Genomic DNA, 16842 nt, shown 5'->3' with positions numbered 1-16842 from the left:
TCTGCGGCAGAGTTGTCAACGACCGAATTGTTCTAAATAATTGGGCTGGGCGGGAGCTCGCAGACGCAATTTTGACCGCATAGAAAACTCTCTTAGCGGCCTTGACTGCCACCTCATAGGATCTCATAAACGTCCTATAGGATGCTCTTGACGCCTCGTCACGAGCGCGACGCCACCGTCTATCAGTAGCCCAGCTGGAAGCCGCGTCATCGGCATGGACGTTGAAATCACCCATGACTATCAGTCTAGGGTGCTCCAACGCCCAGCCTGATACAGTCTCCAGCAGGGACGGCAGACTACTGGCCGGTGCGTTAGGCGGTCGGTACACCAGCCAGATTGCCAAACTCTCCTTGGCCTCCAGCATATGCCCGCAATCTCCGCAGGTGGGAGTGCCCTGAAGGAGTAAGCCTCCCGAATGAACATAGCCACTCCACCCCCCCGCCCCTTCGTCCGTGATTGGTGGAGGACCGAGAAACCCGGTGGGGCAAGCTGAGAGAGAGCCACAGTCTCCCCATCCCGCACCCAGGTCTCGGTCACACACGCCAGGTCAGCTCGTTGTTCCAGCACAAAGTCCCGAAGGACTGTGGTCTTATTATTAATAGACCTGGCGTTGCACAGCACCAATGACGGAAGGGGGTACTCAATCCTGGCCCCACTGCCAGCCTCCCTTGGGATGGGCCGTAGGCTGGAAGGGCATCGAGCTGTAATATTTCTCCGTGACCTTCCCTTATTATAGTGCCTAGGCCCACCGCTATACTTCCCTCTCCCCACGAGCACCGGAATATGTTGACCAGGCATTGCCACCCACACAGGTCTCCGCTGGCGCTTCAGACCACCGAATTAAGCAGCAAAAGCCAAGCCTTACACAACTGGGTACACACCGATTTCCAATGCTAAATACTAATACTAAAACCTAATCTGCTTATAAACCACCTCAGCTCCACACTACCCAAACTGTTCACACTCTCATACCAGCAGACAGAAACATCTAACCTACACTTAGCAGCAAACATGTGCCCAGAGGGGCTTCCACTCTAATCCCCCAAGGGGGCAGCAGTTCCGTTGCTATTAGTTCTTATCCAGCCAGCCCTGACTGGCGACTGTGTTGCAGGGGTAACACACACACACCCCCGACGACCTCCACTCCTCCAGCAGCTCCACCACTCCCACCCGGTGCCAGGCTTCTGGTTCTTGTTCCGCCTCCCGGGGGCTGCTGTATATGTACAGCTAGAACTGTAGTGCTATTGCGACAGGGGGGTGCCTATTGTATCTAGAGATTTAATCTCATCCTTCCTGGAGTGCAAAACATTAGATTTAGTACCTAATTTTCTGATGTTGTAACTAAATTTGCATGCTCTATTCTATATGTAGGTTTTTTTAGTCTGTTACTGGTCTTGTACATTCAGGATGAGACTAACCTAAGAGCACAGCTACATTTTTAAAAAAAAATGTTCATTGTAAAGTACAGGTATGCTTTATTTTGCAAAACAATATCAGGTGTGAATTTATTAATTTTCTTTTTGCATTTCAAGAGTCTTGTATATTAGTCTTCTCTAAGGGGGAAAAATGCTTAGAATCACCTGTGAGCAAATTAGTGAGGAAAATTTACTTCCAGTAATCACAGTTTGAATTCACATTCTGCACAACTGACTGGCAAAAGATGTTCACTTGTATGCTGTTCGTAAGTTGTACCCTATAAACTATGAATGGGTGGATGTCTTCTTTCTTCCTACATCCCCCTAAAGCTGCTCCTAAGAATTCGATGACTGTCAGGAGCAGTGATGAGGTGTGGGATGCTGAAGTCTGAGAGGGAGTGGACAGAAATTCCCCCCCTCGTGCAAGCTCTTCATCTGTTCACAAAAGAGTTTACACAAGAAAGGAGGCAGTAAATTCAGCTGATTCCCCTTAAACTGCATCCTCCTCACACTGAATCCTACTCCATTGATGAAAATCTCACAGCTTTGGAAACAGTTTTAGGGGAGCATAGAGGGTTACAAAGAAAATCTGTTCCATGAACTTCTTCTGTTCATGGTTCATAGGACCCACCCCAGTATTTATTATACAAATAGGCCTCTCCTAGAAAGGTTATCATTTAATCTCAAAGCATAGCTTCGAATAACTTCATAAAGTCCACCAGTACAAGAATTTTTTAGAAACCAAACTTTTGATGCTTGACCACACAAACACCGCAAAATGCCTCATAGGAGATGGTTCAACACTTTTTTAACCCATATTTCCTGTTCACTTACTTTTGAAATCCTGAGACAGGTTTATTAACCCCTTTAAAACACCAAAAGGTATTAAACTATAACATGGATTAAGCAGTTGTCAAGTATAATTTTGTTAAATGGAACTCTATGTATGAAGAATGGATGGCTCAGTGCTCTGGTGATGGGATGGTTTTCTAGGTCATTGGTTCACAAATATCCTACTCTGGCTGAAAATCAAGTTCAGTATACCCAAACCTATTTTTAATTAGGGGTGCAGAGGAAGAGCTGTTAGGACAGCACCCAGGAACACTTCTGGAATGGTCAGTGTGGAAGAGCCATTTGTGGGGATTTGGCACTAGGCATAAGTCTTGGGGCACTGACACTATATGGGTGAAAACTCCTATTAATAAATCTCCCCATTGCACATAATTTCTCATGTTCTGACTTGTTGCAGTTTGCTACCTGGTAAAAACTGTCCTACAGCAGTTTACTATGGAATGGAAGTTCTACACAAGACATTTCCATAAAAGATGGAGTTCAGCAATTTGTGAAAGTAAGCCCTGGCACCTCCAGTTTCATGATTACAGCATCAGTGTGGCGGCATTTGAAATAGCTCCATAAGAGACTGCTGCAGACTGGGAGGTTTGCTGCCACAAATGTCCAAAAAGAGGTGTTTGTGCAACTTGCACAGTTCTACTGCGATTTCAAAACAGTTTAGATTTCACAAGGAAACTAATGCATCTATAATGCATCTACCAAAATGTAACAGCCATATTCTTAAGCTCTAGCACTTATGTTTTATATAACCCAAAAAAGGGGAAAATCATGGGAAAGAACTGTAATATTAGCGTCTTTTAAAAAACAGCTTATTTTATTGCTATGTTTTTTCTTTCCTCAATCATGAACGAAAGTATCATTTACATCTATTTCTGCATTCTTATCTGATGCAACACAAATATGCAACTTGGTTCACCAGCAAAAATAACCATGACTCAACATTAAACATGTTTGATGTTATCAAATGGAGAGCTGCTGTGAAAGCTTTTACTATACTGGAAGTTATGACTAAATATAGGTAACAGGAATAACAGAAACCATATTTCTGGGTATAATGGAGACTGAAGGTGTTCCATGCTGAGTTTTCATTTTTCATTAATACCTCTTCCATCCTTAATGCTGTTAACAAATGCATGCAGATTTTCCATGTGTAATGCCATCTGAGGGAGGGAAGGCAGTATGTTATAGCCCGATCTTGGAAGCTAAGCAGAGTAGGTACGGGGAAGGGAGACCACCAAGGAAGACTGCAGAGGAAGGCAATAGGCAATGGGAGACCACCTCTGCTTCTCAGTTGCCATGAAAGCCCTTTGCTGAGGTTGCCATAAGTTGGCTGCGACTCGATGGCACTACACACACAATGTTTTCTAAAGTGTTAAAGGGCATAAATATATCTCATGCCAAGCCTGATCCAGCTGTTTAAATGTACAGTGGAGTTCCCCATATGCAGGAGATCCATCCTGATAATTTTAGAAAGCATCTCTGCTTATAGAATATACATACGTGTATGTAGCTTGTCCCCTGGGCTGAAGTTCAGAGGAAAGACAGCCCCTGTGTGTGAACATAGATCTGCTGTTTAATGTCTGGTACTAGAATCAACAAATTTGCCAACAACAAATTATATTATTATAGTTTTGGGGGTTTTTTTGTGTGTTAGTTTTTTAAAAAAAATCTTGCATGCCCATTATCCTGTTAGGAATGGAATGATTCAACTTTGATTTTAAACTTTGGGTTTGCACTACCTTTTGCTCCATGCTTTAGATGGCCTCTGTTGCAAGTATAATATTGTGACTACACAAGCATTTTCTTTTGAAGGAACAAAAAGTGCTTGTCTGAAGCTCAAGGTCTTCAGGACATTAAACAGGCTTGTGAAAATGCACTGGATTTTGTGTGTGTGTGTTATGCCCTTAGTTTTGGCCCATCCTAAATGCTTAGGTAACAGGCTAATATAGAGACGGCACACTTAGGACCAGGGGTCATTTCCTGCTGGAACGCGCCAGAACAGCGCTTTGGCAGTAAGGAGCCCAGCGGCGGCACACACACACCCCCGCCACCTTTTTTGGCCCAGGCGGACAGGCTGTCAGAACCCACAGCCAACAACGTAGTACACGCTTTCATGAAAGGTAATACTTTATTGAAGAGCTATAGATGCATTAACATAGGCACTGTTAAGAATAACGGTTGCCCATGGGGCATAATAGGCAAGGACTGGCTCAGAAGTGAACAATGCTTTGAGGCATTCAAATGCCTCCTGACACTCCTTACTCCATGGCAACGCTGAGCCCGGCTCCATAGTCTCCGGGCCCTTCCCCTTAGTTTTCAATAAGTCTGTGAGGGTTAAGCTGACCTGGGCAAAATTGGGCAAAAAATTTCTGTAAAAGTTCGCAAATCCGAGAAATGATTGGAGTTTGCGTCGGGTGTGGGGTACCCCCCACCCCAGCACATCACGTATCTTCCCCGGATCCATTTCTAGATCCCGGTCAGAGATTCGATACCCCAAAAAGTCAATGTGTGTCTTATGAAACTCGCATTTAGACAGTTTTGCAAACAGTTGGTGCTTGTGCAACGTGGCCAACACCTTCCTCACCAATTTCATGTGGGAGGGGAAGTCGGGGAAGTACAGCAAGATGTCATCTAGGTAAACAAGGGCCCCCTTGAACAAATGCTTGTGCAACACTTCGTTGATCAAGTTCATGAAGACCCCCGGGGCCCCCTGAAGACCGAAAGGCATTACCCAATACTCGAACTGTCCGAGGGGGGTGTTGAAAGCAGTCTTATGTTTGTCCCCCTCCCTGATGCATACCCAAAAGTACGCATCCCAAAGATCCAACTTAGAAAATACTTTGCTTTTTGCCGCTTCCGCTAGTAGGTCTTTGATCAATGGCATGGGGTATGCGTTGGTTGAAGACACGGCATTTAAACCTCTGTAATCCGTGCATAATCTGAAACCCCCATCCTTCTTCTTTCTAAACAAGACCGGTGCTGCAAATGGAGACAAAGCCGGTCTGATGAAACCCTGGGCCAAGTTCTTTTCAATTAACTTGCGCAGTTCATCTTTCTCGGCCAGCCCCATTGAATAGATGCGCCCCTTGGGTAATTTCTGGCCAGGCAAGATTTCAGTGCTACAGTCTGAGTGTCTATGAGGTGGGAGCTCATCCGCTTCCTCCTCATCAAACACTCTGGCCAGGTCCCGATACTCGGGGGGGATAGACATTAGTTCGTCCTGAGCCAAGCACACTCTCGGGGTTTCCGCTATCGGTTGCTGACCCCGAGTCAGGTCCCACTGGTGTTCTCTGCACCTGGGAGAGATGAATTGCACCTTCCCTTCATTCCATAGTATGTAGGGATCGTGCGCATGTAGCCACGGGCCTCCTAGGACTAGCGGGAATCTGGCGGCTGGGGTGATCACGAACGGCCGTTCTTCTGGTTGGGGGGGGCTTCCGGTTGGGGGAAAATGGCGATTTGATGCACCTTGCAATCACGCAGGGTGGACGGGGGCTCCTTTTGACAGTTTGGGCTACTTATCAGCCCAACGCAACCTCCCCCAGGCAGGGGAATAGTCTACGGTACAGTCTCATATTGACAAGGTTCTTTCATAGTAGACCCATCCATTTGGGTAAAAGTGAAAGGGTCTTCCAGCTTCACCACCCCCGCCTCTAGTCCCGTCATGAGCGAGGGGTTGATAAGATCCCTCCCACACTCCGAGTCAATGAGTGCTCGTACACGGATATGTGTTCCGAGGCTGGGGTTAATCAAAGTCACAGTCACGAAAAACAAGGGGGGGAAAGCTGCTCACCACTTTAGGCGCCTCCGGGATCGGGCGATGCTGCTCCGCGCCTCTCACAGCAGGACCGGGACTTTTCCCACCGGCTCGGGGTCTTCGCTGGAGTCATTTTCTAACTCCTCGGGGGTGGCTTGCAAGGCTTTGGCGTATTTCGGTTTCCCAGTCGACTTTTTGGATGGGGTGGCAGGGCACATCTTATCAACCCCTCGCCCAGATGGGGAAGGGAAAGAAAGGCATTCTAAACATGCTGTCATGGGTGCTGATGAAGGGACGTTGCCGGCTTCAGCAGAACCCACAGCTGGCCCCTCTGAAGCTTCAGAGATAGGTGATTTGCCATCACTGCCTGCATTAGCACCTGGATCAGCAACAGCTGATGAGAAGCAGCTACAGGTGGAAAGCCCTCCCGACTCGCCCCCACGCGTTGCTGGCTTACGAGACCAACTCCGCCAGAACTTAGCAACCAGGTGACGTGCAGCTTGTTTGTGGAGCAGACAGTCAGTTAGCCTTGAGTTTTGACAGACACTTGGTTGCTGGTGTTGCTGTGCTAATTGGAAACAGCAGCAGAGGGCTATTTAGCTGCAGGCTCTAGGCTGGGTTCTTTGTGGAAGCAAACTCATCAACTCCGTGACGCCTTGCATCTACTCCGCCTCCTGTTCCCAGACTTAGTTCCTGCTCATCTCCTCCAGCTTCTGACTCTGGCTTTGAATGACCTTGCTCCCAGTTTGTGCTTTGGACTTTCTCTCTTGATTTTTGCTCTGCTCCTCTTGGCTTAAGACCCCAGACTGAACTTGGACTCCCCTCTGCCTGCACCCCACCCCCTTACACATGCCTGGGTTCCCTGCCTGATCTTCTCTAGGTGCCCCATAGCCACGGGGCACCTGGAGAAGATCAGGCAGGGAACCCAGGCATGTCTGCCTGCCTGCCCCTCCCTTCTCTTCTCCAGCCAGCCCACCACAGCGGGTTGGCTGGGAAGGGGAAGGGGAGGCGGGCAGACATGCCCCCCTTTTCCCCTGAGCCTCTCCACGGAGAAACTTGGGGAAGTGGGGGGCTGCAAGGCACCTGGAGAAGATCAGGTAGGGGACCCAGGCATGCCTGCCCTTTGTCAGAGCGTGTGGCATATGCAAATGAGTTGTGCAAATGAGCTCCTGCACTTCTTTTTCTACAAAATCACCTCTGCTTAGGACCTATGCAACCGTAATTGTTAGCACAGGGCTAATGGGATTTATTGTACTTTATTCCATAAGAAATGTATTGTGTTGTAAATGTTCACATGCCAGAGTTTACTGTATCTGACAAAGTGGGCTCATAAATTTCTTAGCCTTTAAGGTACCACAAGACTTTTTATAGTGTGTACTTAACATTGTCTATATCACTGTCATTTCCCATAGTGGGCCACAGTGGCTTGCAAAATTAAAAACCCAATAATGGGACTGGATCCTGTAAGCCTGGTAAGCTTTCGACCAGAACAGGGGGGGAAATGTTCACATGTTTTAAAATGATTGCTAGGTTCAACTTATGATGTCACTGGCATGTTTTCTAGAATATTTTAGCATGAGTTGGTATGCTTTAAAAACAGTGAGAATTATGTCTGATGCAAGGATCTTAATGAGCTGAAAGTAAATAGGTATGTCTGTGGCTTTTTCTTTAGTGCAATAATGACATTTCACAGCATGAAAATGGAAGAAATCAACAAGATAATTCGTGATCTTTGGCGAAGCACCTACAGAGGGCAAGGTATAGAAAAAATTATTTAGTTGCCTTAATTTTTATTTATATAATATCTTGTTTCAAGGATTCTGGATGCTCAAAGACAACAGAAATATATAGAAATAAGAAATATATTTAGAATTAAAACAATTCTGTAACCACTCGTATCATTAACTATCTAGAAGGAGGGTATGCGTACAAGCAGGCTACATTAAAGACAGCATTCCAGGTTAGAGCCTGGAAAGAGTCTCCTCCTCATTAATAAGCAGTGTGTGTGACTTGGCTTGCTCATTAGAGGCTTCCTGGCTTTTCCTGCTAAGTATATTTCTTACCTTACCGTCACCTCTGTCTTAGCGAACAATCCTAAGCAGGTCTACTCAGAATCATACTCAGGTCTATTCAATGGGGCTTACTCCCAGGAAAATGCTTTTAGTGTTGCTCTAATAATGTGTGTTGGTTATTCCCTTTCTGCCTGGCTTAAAATCAGGGTCATAATGGTTTCTTTACTTTGTTTTTTTTTGGGGGGGGGGGGGAAAACGTTTTTTTAATCACTAATGCCTATGAAGAGAAATGTGTCAGCAGTTCATGGAGGAGGTAGCTGTGGAATCTAATCAGAATTTTCCCTATGGCTAGCAGAAACGAAATAAATTACTTTTTAAATGTGCACCTGTCTGTTGTTAACACAGAATGTTCTTTCTTTTCTAGCTGTATACTGTCTAAAGATTGTAACATTGTTGTGTTATTAGTTAATCATATAAGAATTTTTGGGCCTTGATGCAAAAGGTGGACCTAAGGATAGTTATCAGGTTGCTTTCAAGCCTCAACATCTATAATTTTGGCTTCCAATTATGTACAGCTGTATTTTCTTCCTACTGTAGACATTGAATACATAGAAATTCGGTCTGATGCAGATGAGAATGCATCTGCTTCAGTGAAGAGAAGGAGTTACAATTACAGAGTGGTGATGATAAAAGGGGACACGGCTCTAGATATGAGGGGCAGATGTAGTGCAGGCCAAAAGGTATGTAACAAGACACTGTATTTTTTACTTTGTGTATGTGTTCGGTATTGTTGTAGTGCATTGGTTTTGGTGCCAGTTCTTGGGATGTGTTATGGTTTAGTGAGACTGACACTTGTAAAACAGAAAGAAAATGTGTATGCAGCTTATACATTTACAAGAAAAGGGGGACCCGTGAGTATCCCCCATGGGTATTCCCTGTGGCTCCCCCACTGAAGCAGCAGGAGCTCCACGTGGAGGAGGAAGTGGCTGCAGGTGAGCCCAGCAGGCAGGGCTGCTGGGCCCACCAAGCCTCCCCCCCCCACGGCACCGGTGGCGAGGCTTGCGTGGCTCCCAGCTGCTGGGCCTGCCAAGCCTCCCCCCCACGGTGGTGAGGTGTGCATGGCGCCCAGCTGCCAGGCCCGCCAAGCCTCCCCCCCCCCCCATGGCACCGGCAGCGAGGCCTGCACAGCTCCCAGCCACCAGGGCCACCAAGCCTTCCCCCCCATGGTACCGGTGGCGAGGCCTGAGCGGCTCTCAGCCGCCAGGCTGCCAAGCCTTCTCCCCTCTCCCCCGGCACTGGTGGCGAGGCCTGAGCAGCTCCCAGCTACCGGGCTGCCGATCCTTCTCTTCTCCCCTGGCAACGGTGGCCAGACACAGTTCCCAGAGCATTCTCTCCACATGCGCAGGGAACGCTCTTTTACTTTTGGGGAGATTTAAGTATCCCCCATATAGTTTTTTAAACTTTTCAGATTTTTCTGCAAACCTGGGGACTGCCCCAAGTGTGCAGGAAAATCTCTTTGCCCTCTCGGTGCCCCCGATGTGCGGATTTAGATATCTGTACGGAAGGGGCAACTTGGCTATTAGATATATAGATGAGGAATTGAACCATCATGGATTGGAACAGATTGAGATTGATCCCATACTATCAGGGAAAGCTGAGGTTAAGAGAAAGTACTTGGCCCACAGCTGAACAAGCACTTGATTTCATGTCTTAAAGATCCAGATCCTCCTACCCACCATACCACATTAGTTTCCTCATACTAGTACAATACAAGAAGTTCTCCCTTCTTGTATTCTACATGTTATTTAATATAAATCTTGTTCCTTAAATTTAAATAATTAAATTTAGTTGTACATGTTTCATTTTTAAAAAGAAATGGAAGCAATAAATTCAATATTTTGTTCTTGAATAAAGAACCTTGATACTTACCAGCGAAAGCATAGCACGTCATTGGATAAATTGTTTCTGAGCAAAAAGCAGGTGGTGGAGGAGAGCAAGGTCTCATTAGTTACCCCATGACCATTGTATATGAAAACTATATTTACTGTATCTCTTTACAGTAGTGAGGGACTGCTAGACTTCAGTTGCAAAGCATTATCTTTTATTGTTTTTCCTTTGGGCGGTGAAATCTTGCTAACAGCAGCATGTGTCAAGGAGGAGAGAAGTGGGAGAAGAATGAGATATTATTTATATCAGGTAGAATTCAGATGGAGGATAGCAGGAGGGAGATGGAAAGAACAGTTGGACATTAGGGTTTTGGGATGAGGTGGGGTATGGAGGGAGGAGGGAGGCTGACATTGGGAGTTAGAATCATAGGAAGACAAACAACTGGATGAAGGTATTCTCTGATTGTCTGTTGTTGAGAAAAGGATTGAGCCAAACCTTGGCTGTGGGCCTCAAGTAATTTTTTTTAGTCAGCCAAGGATTTGATGATATTTTAATTCTGATTCTGGAACTCATGTAACGATACAGCTAGCCATTTTTCAGTTAGATGGTCAGAAGATAACTCTTGTACACTCACTGTAATCAGGTAATATGTTGCTGGGAGGATAAACAGTTATTTCTTTAATGTTCTATCTTTCCTACTCATTTTGAGTTCAATTAACAACCCACTCCAATGACAAACAATTCTGAATCCTGGTGTGATATGGAAGAAGCCTTTCCTTTATTAACAGTAAGTTCCTTTGACCAGAAGTCTTGAGCCATACAGTAACATCACAGTTCAAATATCAATAACAATTACAGAATGACTGATAAATGCAAATTATGCCACTATTAAAACTGGAAGATTGTCACATTAATACTTAGCAGGAGAGTTATGGAAGAAGTCTTCTCTTAAAGGGCATTAAATGTGCTACAGAAATTGGTACATATCGATATATTCTTTGTACCGGCATTGTTTCTTGGGACTCTGAGCTAGTCACAGATCTATAAAGGATCTTAATCAAAAAACCTGCTGAACCTTTGTGAATTTAAACAAACTGGATAATACAATCTTATGCTAGTCTTGGGGTCCATGCAGACAAATTTGGCCTAAAGAATTACAATTTTATTTTCTTTCTGTTTGATACTACAGCAGAGAACTGAAGAAACATGGCCTCTGTTTATGTGTGTGTGGAATATGAAACTGTTCTGAACCCGTATGTAGAGGTCACCAGTAGATACATAATACAGAGTTAAAGTTATAGGAATACTTTCAGTATGGCATTTTCTGACTTACTTGTTTAACTTGACTCCTGTGACACCTTGTCTTACCATTTTCTTTTGGAATGACTCCTCTAAAAATTAAGCTGATCTTTACATATATTTTAAGCAAAGTAGTCTAATATGTTTCTGCTTCCTGCACTTGTATGCTAGTTTTCACTGAGACGGTAACAGTGGATCTGGGCAGTACCCAACTGTGGGTGGGAGGCTTGAACAACATTTGTTCATTTATAGCAAAGATTCCTCTCCATGTGGAAAACCAACATGAGTGGGAGCTTCCCTGTGGTATTTTTTTAAATATTGGGGGGAAATTTTGGTACACAAGAGCATTTAGTTATCAGTCTGCACACACCATTTGAAGTTTTACGGTTTACCGTATCAATGATAACAAAGCCCTAGATGCATTTCTTCTGGGAGTGCTTGCATTTTGACAAATTAACTGAACGGTGGGGCCCTGTTTTGGTTTTAGGTTCTCGCTTCCCTCATTATTCGTCTGGCTCTAGCAGAATCCTTTTGTCTCAACTGTGGAATTCTTGCACTGGATGAGCCCACCACCAACCTCGATCGAGAGAATATTGAATCTCTTGCACATGCCTTGGTTGAGTAAGTATCTTTGGATTTCATTGAGAAACTTATGAGACAACTCTATCCAAAGATTCTGGTGGTGTTTTGGGGGGAAGGTTAGAAGATCTGTGGCATGGGTGGAGCTGCCCTTCGGCATAACAATTCAGTTAACCAAAATATACAATAATCCTATATTTAAAATCTAAAAAACATCAGTAAAACATACATATGACAAAAGCAGTGGGGAAAACTTAAAACATCCTCTTTATTTACAATCTTGACTGTCTTGCTGAAAGCATACAACTATAGTACCTAGTGGACTTGCCCAGGAAAGCTGTTTCATAGATCTAGCCAGTACACTGACTTTTCTAGTACCACCTCTGATTAATTCAGGATAACATTAGCAGTTAGTATTGTTGGAAGATCGTTGTAAAGCACGCAACACCCAGTTGTGCAGGAAATCTCAATATTGCAGCTCCTGTTCTTCAACACACTTCATTTGTCTGTGACTTAACTGGGAGCCTGCTGGGCAGCTTGTGAGGGCACATTTTGATCCATGAGTTGCAGATCTCTATAGATTTATTCAAAGCAAAATATTGATGCTTTCAGTAGTTTGGTGTAGTGGTTAAGTACACGGACTCTAATCTGAGAGAACCGGGTTTGATTCCCCACTCCTCCACTTGCACCTGCTAAATGACCCTGGCCAAGCCATAGCTCTTGCACAGCTGTTCCTGAAAAAGAGCAGTTTCTGTCACAGCTCTCGCAGCCCCACCTACCTCACAGAGGAAGAAGAGAGAAGAGATTGGATTTATACCCCGCCCTTCACTTGGAGTCTCAGAGCGGCTTACAAACTCCTTCCCCTCCCCACAACAGACACCCTGTGAGGTGGGTGGGGCTCAGAGAACTCTGACACAAACTGCTCTTTCAGGAACAGCTGCGCCAGAGCTTGTGACTGACCCAAGGTCACAGCAGCAGGTGCAAGTGGAGGAGTGGGGAATCAAATCCGGTTCTCCCAGATTAGAGTCAGCACACTTAACCACTACACCAAACTGGCTCTCAGGGTGTCTGCTGTGGGGAGGGGAAGGGAAAGGAGTTTGTAAGCTGCTCTGAGACTCCTTTGGATAGTGAAAGGCGGGGTATAAATCCAATCTCCCCTTCCTCCTCCTCCTCCTTTCCCCCAGTTCTGTAAACCTGCCACCATATTTGAGAATAAAACTTTTTTTTTAGACAAGTTGACAAATATATTAAAAGGAAAAATGGAAGAAGAATTTATGGGACCATAGAGGGCGTTTTATAACTGGTTAAAACTTAAGTATTAAGAAAATAAGATCAAGTGAAGAATAATAAGAATGATACCCTGTTTTCCCGAAAATAAGACCTACCCAAAAAATAAGCCCTAGCAGGATTTCTATGCATTTGTGGTATAAGCCCTAGTGTGTCTTCTTGAGAAAAAATAAATATAAGACAGTGTCTTATTTTCGGGGAAACACTGTAGATGAAGTAGTTGTGAAATTGTAATGAGAAGATATGCATGCAGAATGCTAAATTGGAAATTTTAGATATTACTGTATTTTTCTTTTCTTTCCCCTTCCCCCCCTTTCTGTATATAAACTAATAAACAAATTTCAAAAAAAGAGAATAAAACTTATTTTTATCCACAAGAACAATGGAAGATTGGTGATTTGGGAAGTAAAAATCAAATTAATGTAAAATGTAAACATCTTGTACTTTAATGTGTAGGTAAACCTTTAAACATATGAGTATTTGTCTTATAAAGACACACTGATCCTTCAAGTGTTACCTTGCCACAGTAATTTCAACACAAGAAACCGCTGGCTGAATTAGACTATTAGTCTGTTAAAGTCATTGTGGGCCTAGGGGGATAGGAGGGCAATGAGACAAAAGGAAACCACAAAAAACAGTGTTTCGTGAAAATATATGGCCACAGCTTTATTGATTACAGTCAAAGGAGCATTGGTGCAGCATGAGGACAGAGACATTGAGCAACTCACCTGCTGCCCAATACCACACCCCCATGATTGGGGATAAAACCCCATGGAGTAACGACTGGAGACCCATGTGGGCACCAGCCTCTGCATGGTCCCCTTGCTACCTGCAGTCGGAAGCCAGCCGGCAGCCCCCAAGCTGGGCATGGAGCTTGGGTAGCTCTACCCCCCAAGAGTCCCCCAAAATGGGAGAGGTGAGCACGTTGCTCACACCAACACTCCTATGCCTGTAGCCAACTCAACAGACCGTCATGAACATCATGCAGCCAAATGTCTGTACTCCATTCTGAGAGGTGCACCCCATCCTCCCTGAAATTAGTAATTTAAGTAGCAGTGGTATTTGGTACCAAATTACAGCAATGTGCCCCACTAGGGCACTCCCAGCACAACCCATGTCAGCCTCCAAGCCTGGACATATCATTCACAGGCAGCCCTTGTCAGGAAGATCCGATCAAATTTAAAGAGCTGACTCCCGACAAACAGCTGAGTTGCAGGAGTATGTGGCCCGTTGATTAGCTGGAGGGCCCTTTAAATCTCAGTAATAGGAAGCAAGCCAAAGAAGCAAAGAAGATCTGATCAAAATTAAGGAGACCAGGTGGCTCCTGATGAACAGCTGAGGCACTCGGATCAGCTGAAGAGTCCTTTAAATCCTGAGGAAGGAAGGAAGAGCTGGGGCAGCGCATATGATCTGGAAGCATTCCTAGAGTGCTTCTGATTCAAGCTGCAGAAAAACGAAGAAAGGGCAAGCTCGCCGTGGCACGGGTTTAAATCCCCACCTGGGCTCTGCACCCCCACCCCACCCGCTCCAGCTGTGTCTGTAGCTGCAGCTGCCCAGTTGCTGCTGCTAGCCCTGCCCCTACAGCCCGTGGGCAGCACAAGGCTGCAGCCAGGCTTTCTTCTGTTCACCCACCTCCCAGACTACAATGGATGTCTCCCAGTGAGTTGGGGCCCTATTTATTGTCTACTCTGACTGTCAGCAGCTCTCCAGGGACTCAGGCAGAAATCTTTAATATCACCTGCTACCTGATTGTTTTAACCGGAGATGCTAGGTTTTGAACCTGGATCACACAAACGAAATACTGTGCCACTGAGCCATGATGCCTCCCCTGAGTCATATATGAAATATAGAATGGGTTTCTCCATGGCCCATGAAACTTTTATTATATTTCTGCTTAAGTGCATAAAATTTAAATTGTTAAATATATTCTAATTCAGCTTTGATTTCCTCTGTAGTATAATTTTGTCTTTCGAGACTTACAGTAAACTGAGAGAGTAGTGCGTGTCTCTTACAACATGGAATAAAATAATTTAACAATATAATGTTTTATTATGCGGCACATCTGGTAGCTGTCAAAAGCTAGGATGCAGGTTTCATCTATGTGTTCTAACTATTGTATTTTAACATATTTTAACAGGATAATTAAGAATAGATCCCAACAGCATAACTTTCAACTTCTTGTGATAACACATGATGAAGATTTTGTGGAACTTTTGGGTCGTTCGGAGTATGTGGAGAAATTTTACAGAATTAAGAAAAACCTTGATCAGTGTTCAGAGATTGTGAAATGTAGCGTCACTTCCTTAGGGTCATATGTTCATTAGAGTTTGAAAGATACTTTGTTATAGGATTGCTCAGTTATATTATGGGGGGGTGTTATTTAAGTGGCCACTTTCTTGTACTGAAAGAGACTTTTTGTGTTGTTGAATATATACCCTGTTGAAAATTATAGAACAAAGACACTGTTGATCTCCGTTTTCTCTTAAATAAAAAATGGAAGCACAAATACATCATTCTAAAAATATTAACTTGTGTGTTGAGAATGTTTGCCATGGCTGTGCCTCTTTGCTTACTGTTCTACAGTTAAAAGAAGTATATGGTGGAAGGAATTAAAACATACTTTGCAAACCATCACCACAAACTGAACTGCTCACCTTAACAGTCATCAGCTTGAAGAGCAATAGGCAAGCAAGGCAGATCCATCTTGCTGGATTACATGCTGTCAGTAGGGCTACACTATGTGCACATGGAGCAATCAAGGGGGGTATACAGCCACTTAACATCTGACAAGGGAAGGAGAGTTGAGCTATTTACCATCAGGTCCTCTGTTACCTCATCTGCGAACTAAGCCCTCTGGGACTGCCTGATGTGGCTGGGAGGAAGGTGGTCAGAAATTTGCTTGCGTATGGAATCTAGGAATGGCACTGGACTATGACTAGGCCATAAGTAGGACTTCCTAACTGAGATGGTGGAGACTGGTTAGATCTGCTGGGTATGGTTGTCAGCAGCATACTGTATGCCTGCAGAGACCCTTACAGTTGTCTGGCATTGATCTGAGTAGTCTGGAGATTGGATGGTTTCCAGCTTGCCTTGGGGAATTTTAAAAGCCTGGGTGGTAACTGAAATGCTGGTTCATCCAGAGAGCTATTGACAGGGTTGCTCATCAGTGCCTTTTCTTCCCTCTGAGCTTGGTTTACCTAGAGCTTGGTTGGCAAAAAACTTGTGCTGAATCATACAGAAAACGCTATGGAATCCATTTGAAGGCCTGTAAGGTGGACATGGTGGCAGCAAATAAACTTTCTTTTCTACTACTGTTGCACTGACTGCACCTCCATCAGCAAAATTATTTAGGGTGGTTCAGAATCTAATGTCATCTGAACCTAACACCCTTGTTGAGTTTGATTTAGATATGAGCTGTGACTATTTTGCTCTATTCTTTGCTGATATTGTCTCTAATCTGACTTAGATGCCAGTTTGAACATAGATCCTGTGTTGGAGGATGTAATGTTTCCCACTCTGGTATCTATCAGGTTGCTCTCTCAGCTTGTGCAACCAGTCAGCAAGTACGTAGGCAAGGTGCAACCCCACTCAGATGCTAGAGGGATTTGTTCTGTCTGAGGGAAATCCAGTCTTCCCTATGGGGGTCTCTCATCATTCCCCAACTCTCTTAAGAGTTTTTTGGGGGGCTTCCCATTAGAAGCTGCCACCACCTCCTGGAAACTCACCCCTCTCCTCAGTTTGATGCCTGGAGGGC

At 44.6% G+C, this 16842-nt stretch overlaps 1 protein-coding gene across 1 annotated transcript in view; it reads left to right on the top strand.

The window, feature by feature from the left end:
• The window catches only part of RAD50 (RAD50 homolog, double strand break repair protein), a 58524-nt gene extending 42938 nt beyond the window's left edge, over nucleotides 1-15586 (top strand). The window contains exons 23-26 of the mRNA XM_015409273.1: nucleotides 7697-7782; nucleotides 8634-8776; nucleotides 11710-11843; nucleotides 15226-15586. Of these exons, the coding sequence (XP_015264759.1) occupies nucleotides 7697-7782; nucleotides 8634-8776; nucleotides 11710-11843; nucleotides 15226-15412 (550 nt within the window). The 3' untranslated portion in view covers nucleotides 15413-15586. The remainder of the gene's footprint in view (nucleotides 1-7696; nucleotides 7783-8633; nucleotides 8777-11709; nucleotides 11844-15225) is intronic.
• The last annotated feature ends 1256 nt before the right edge of the window (nucleotides 15587-16842 follow it).

This window comes from Gekko japonicus, unplaced genomic scaffold (assembly GCF_001447785.1).
Source record: "Gekko japonicus isolate JY-2015 unplaced genomic scaffold, Gekko_japonicus_V1.1 scaffold376, whole genome shotgun sequence".
NCBI lineage: Eukaryota > Metazoa > Chordata > Lepidosauria > Squamata > Gekkonidae > Gekko > Gekko japonicus.
This window is presented reverse-complemented; position numbering and strand designations above follow the sequence as displayed.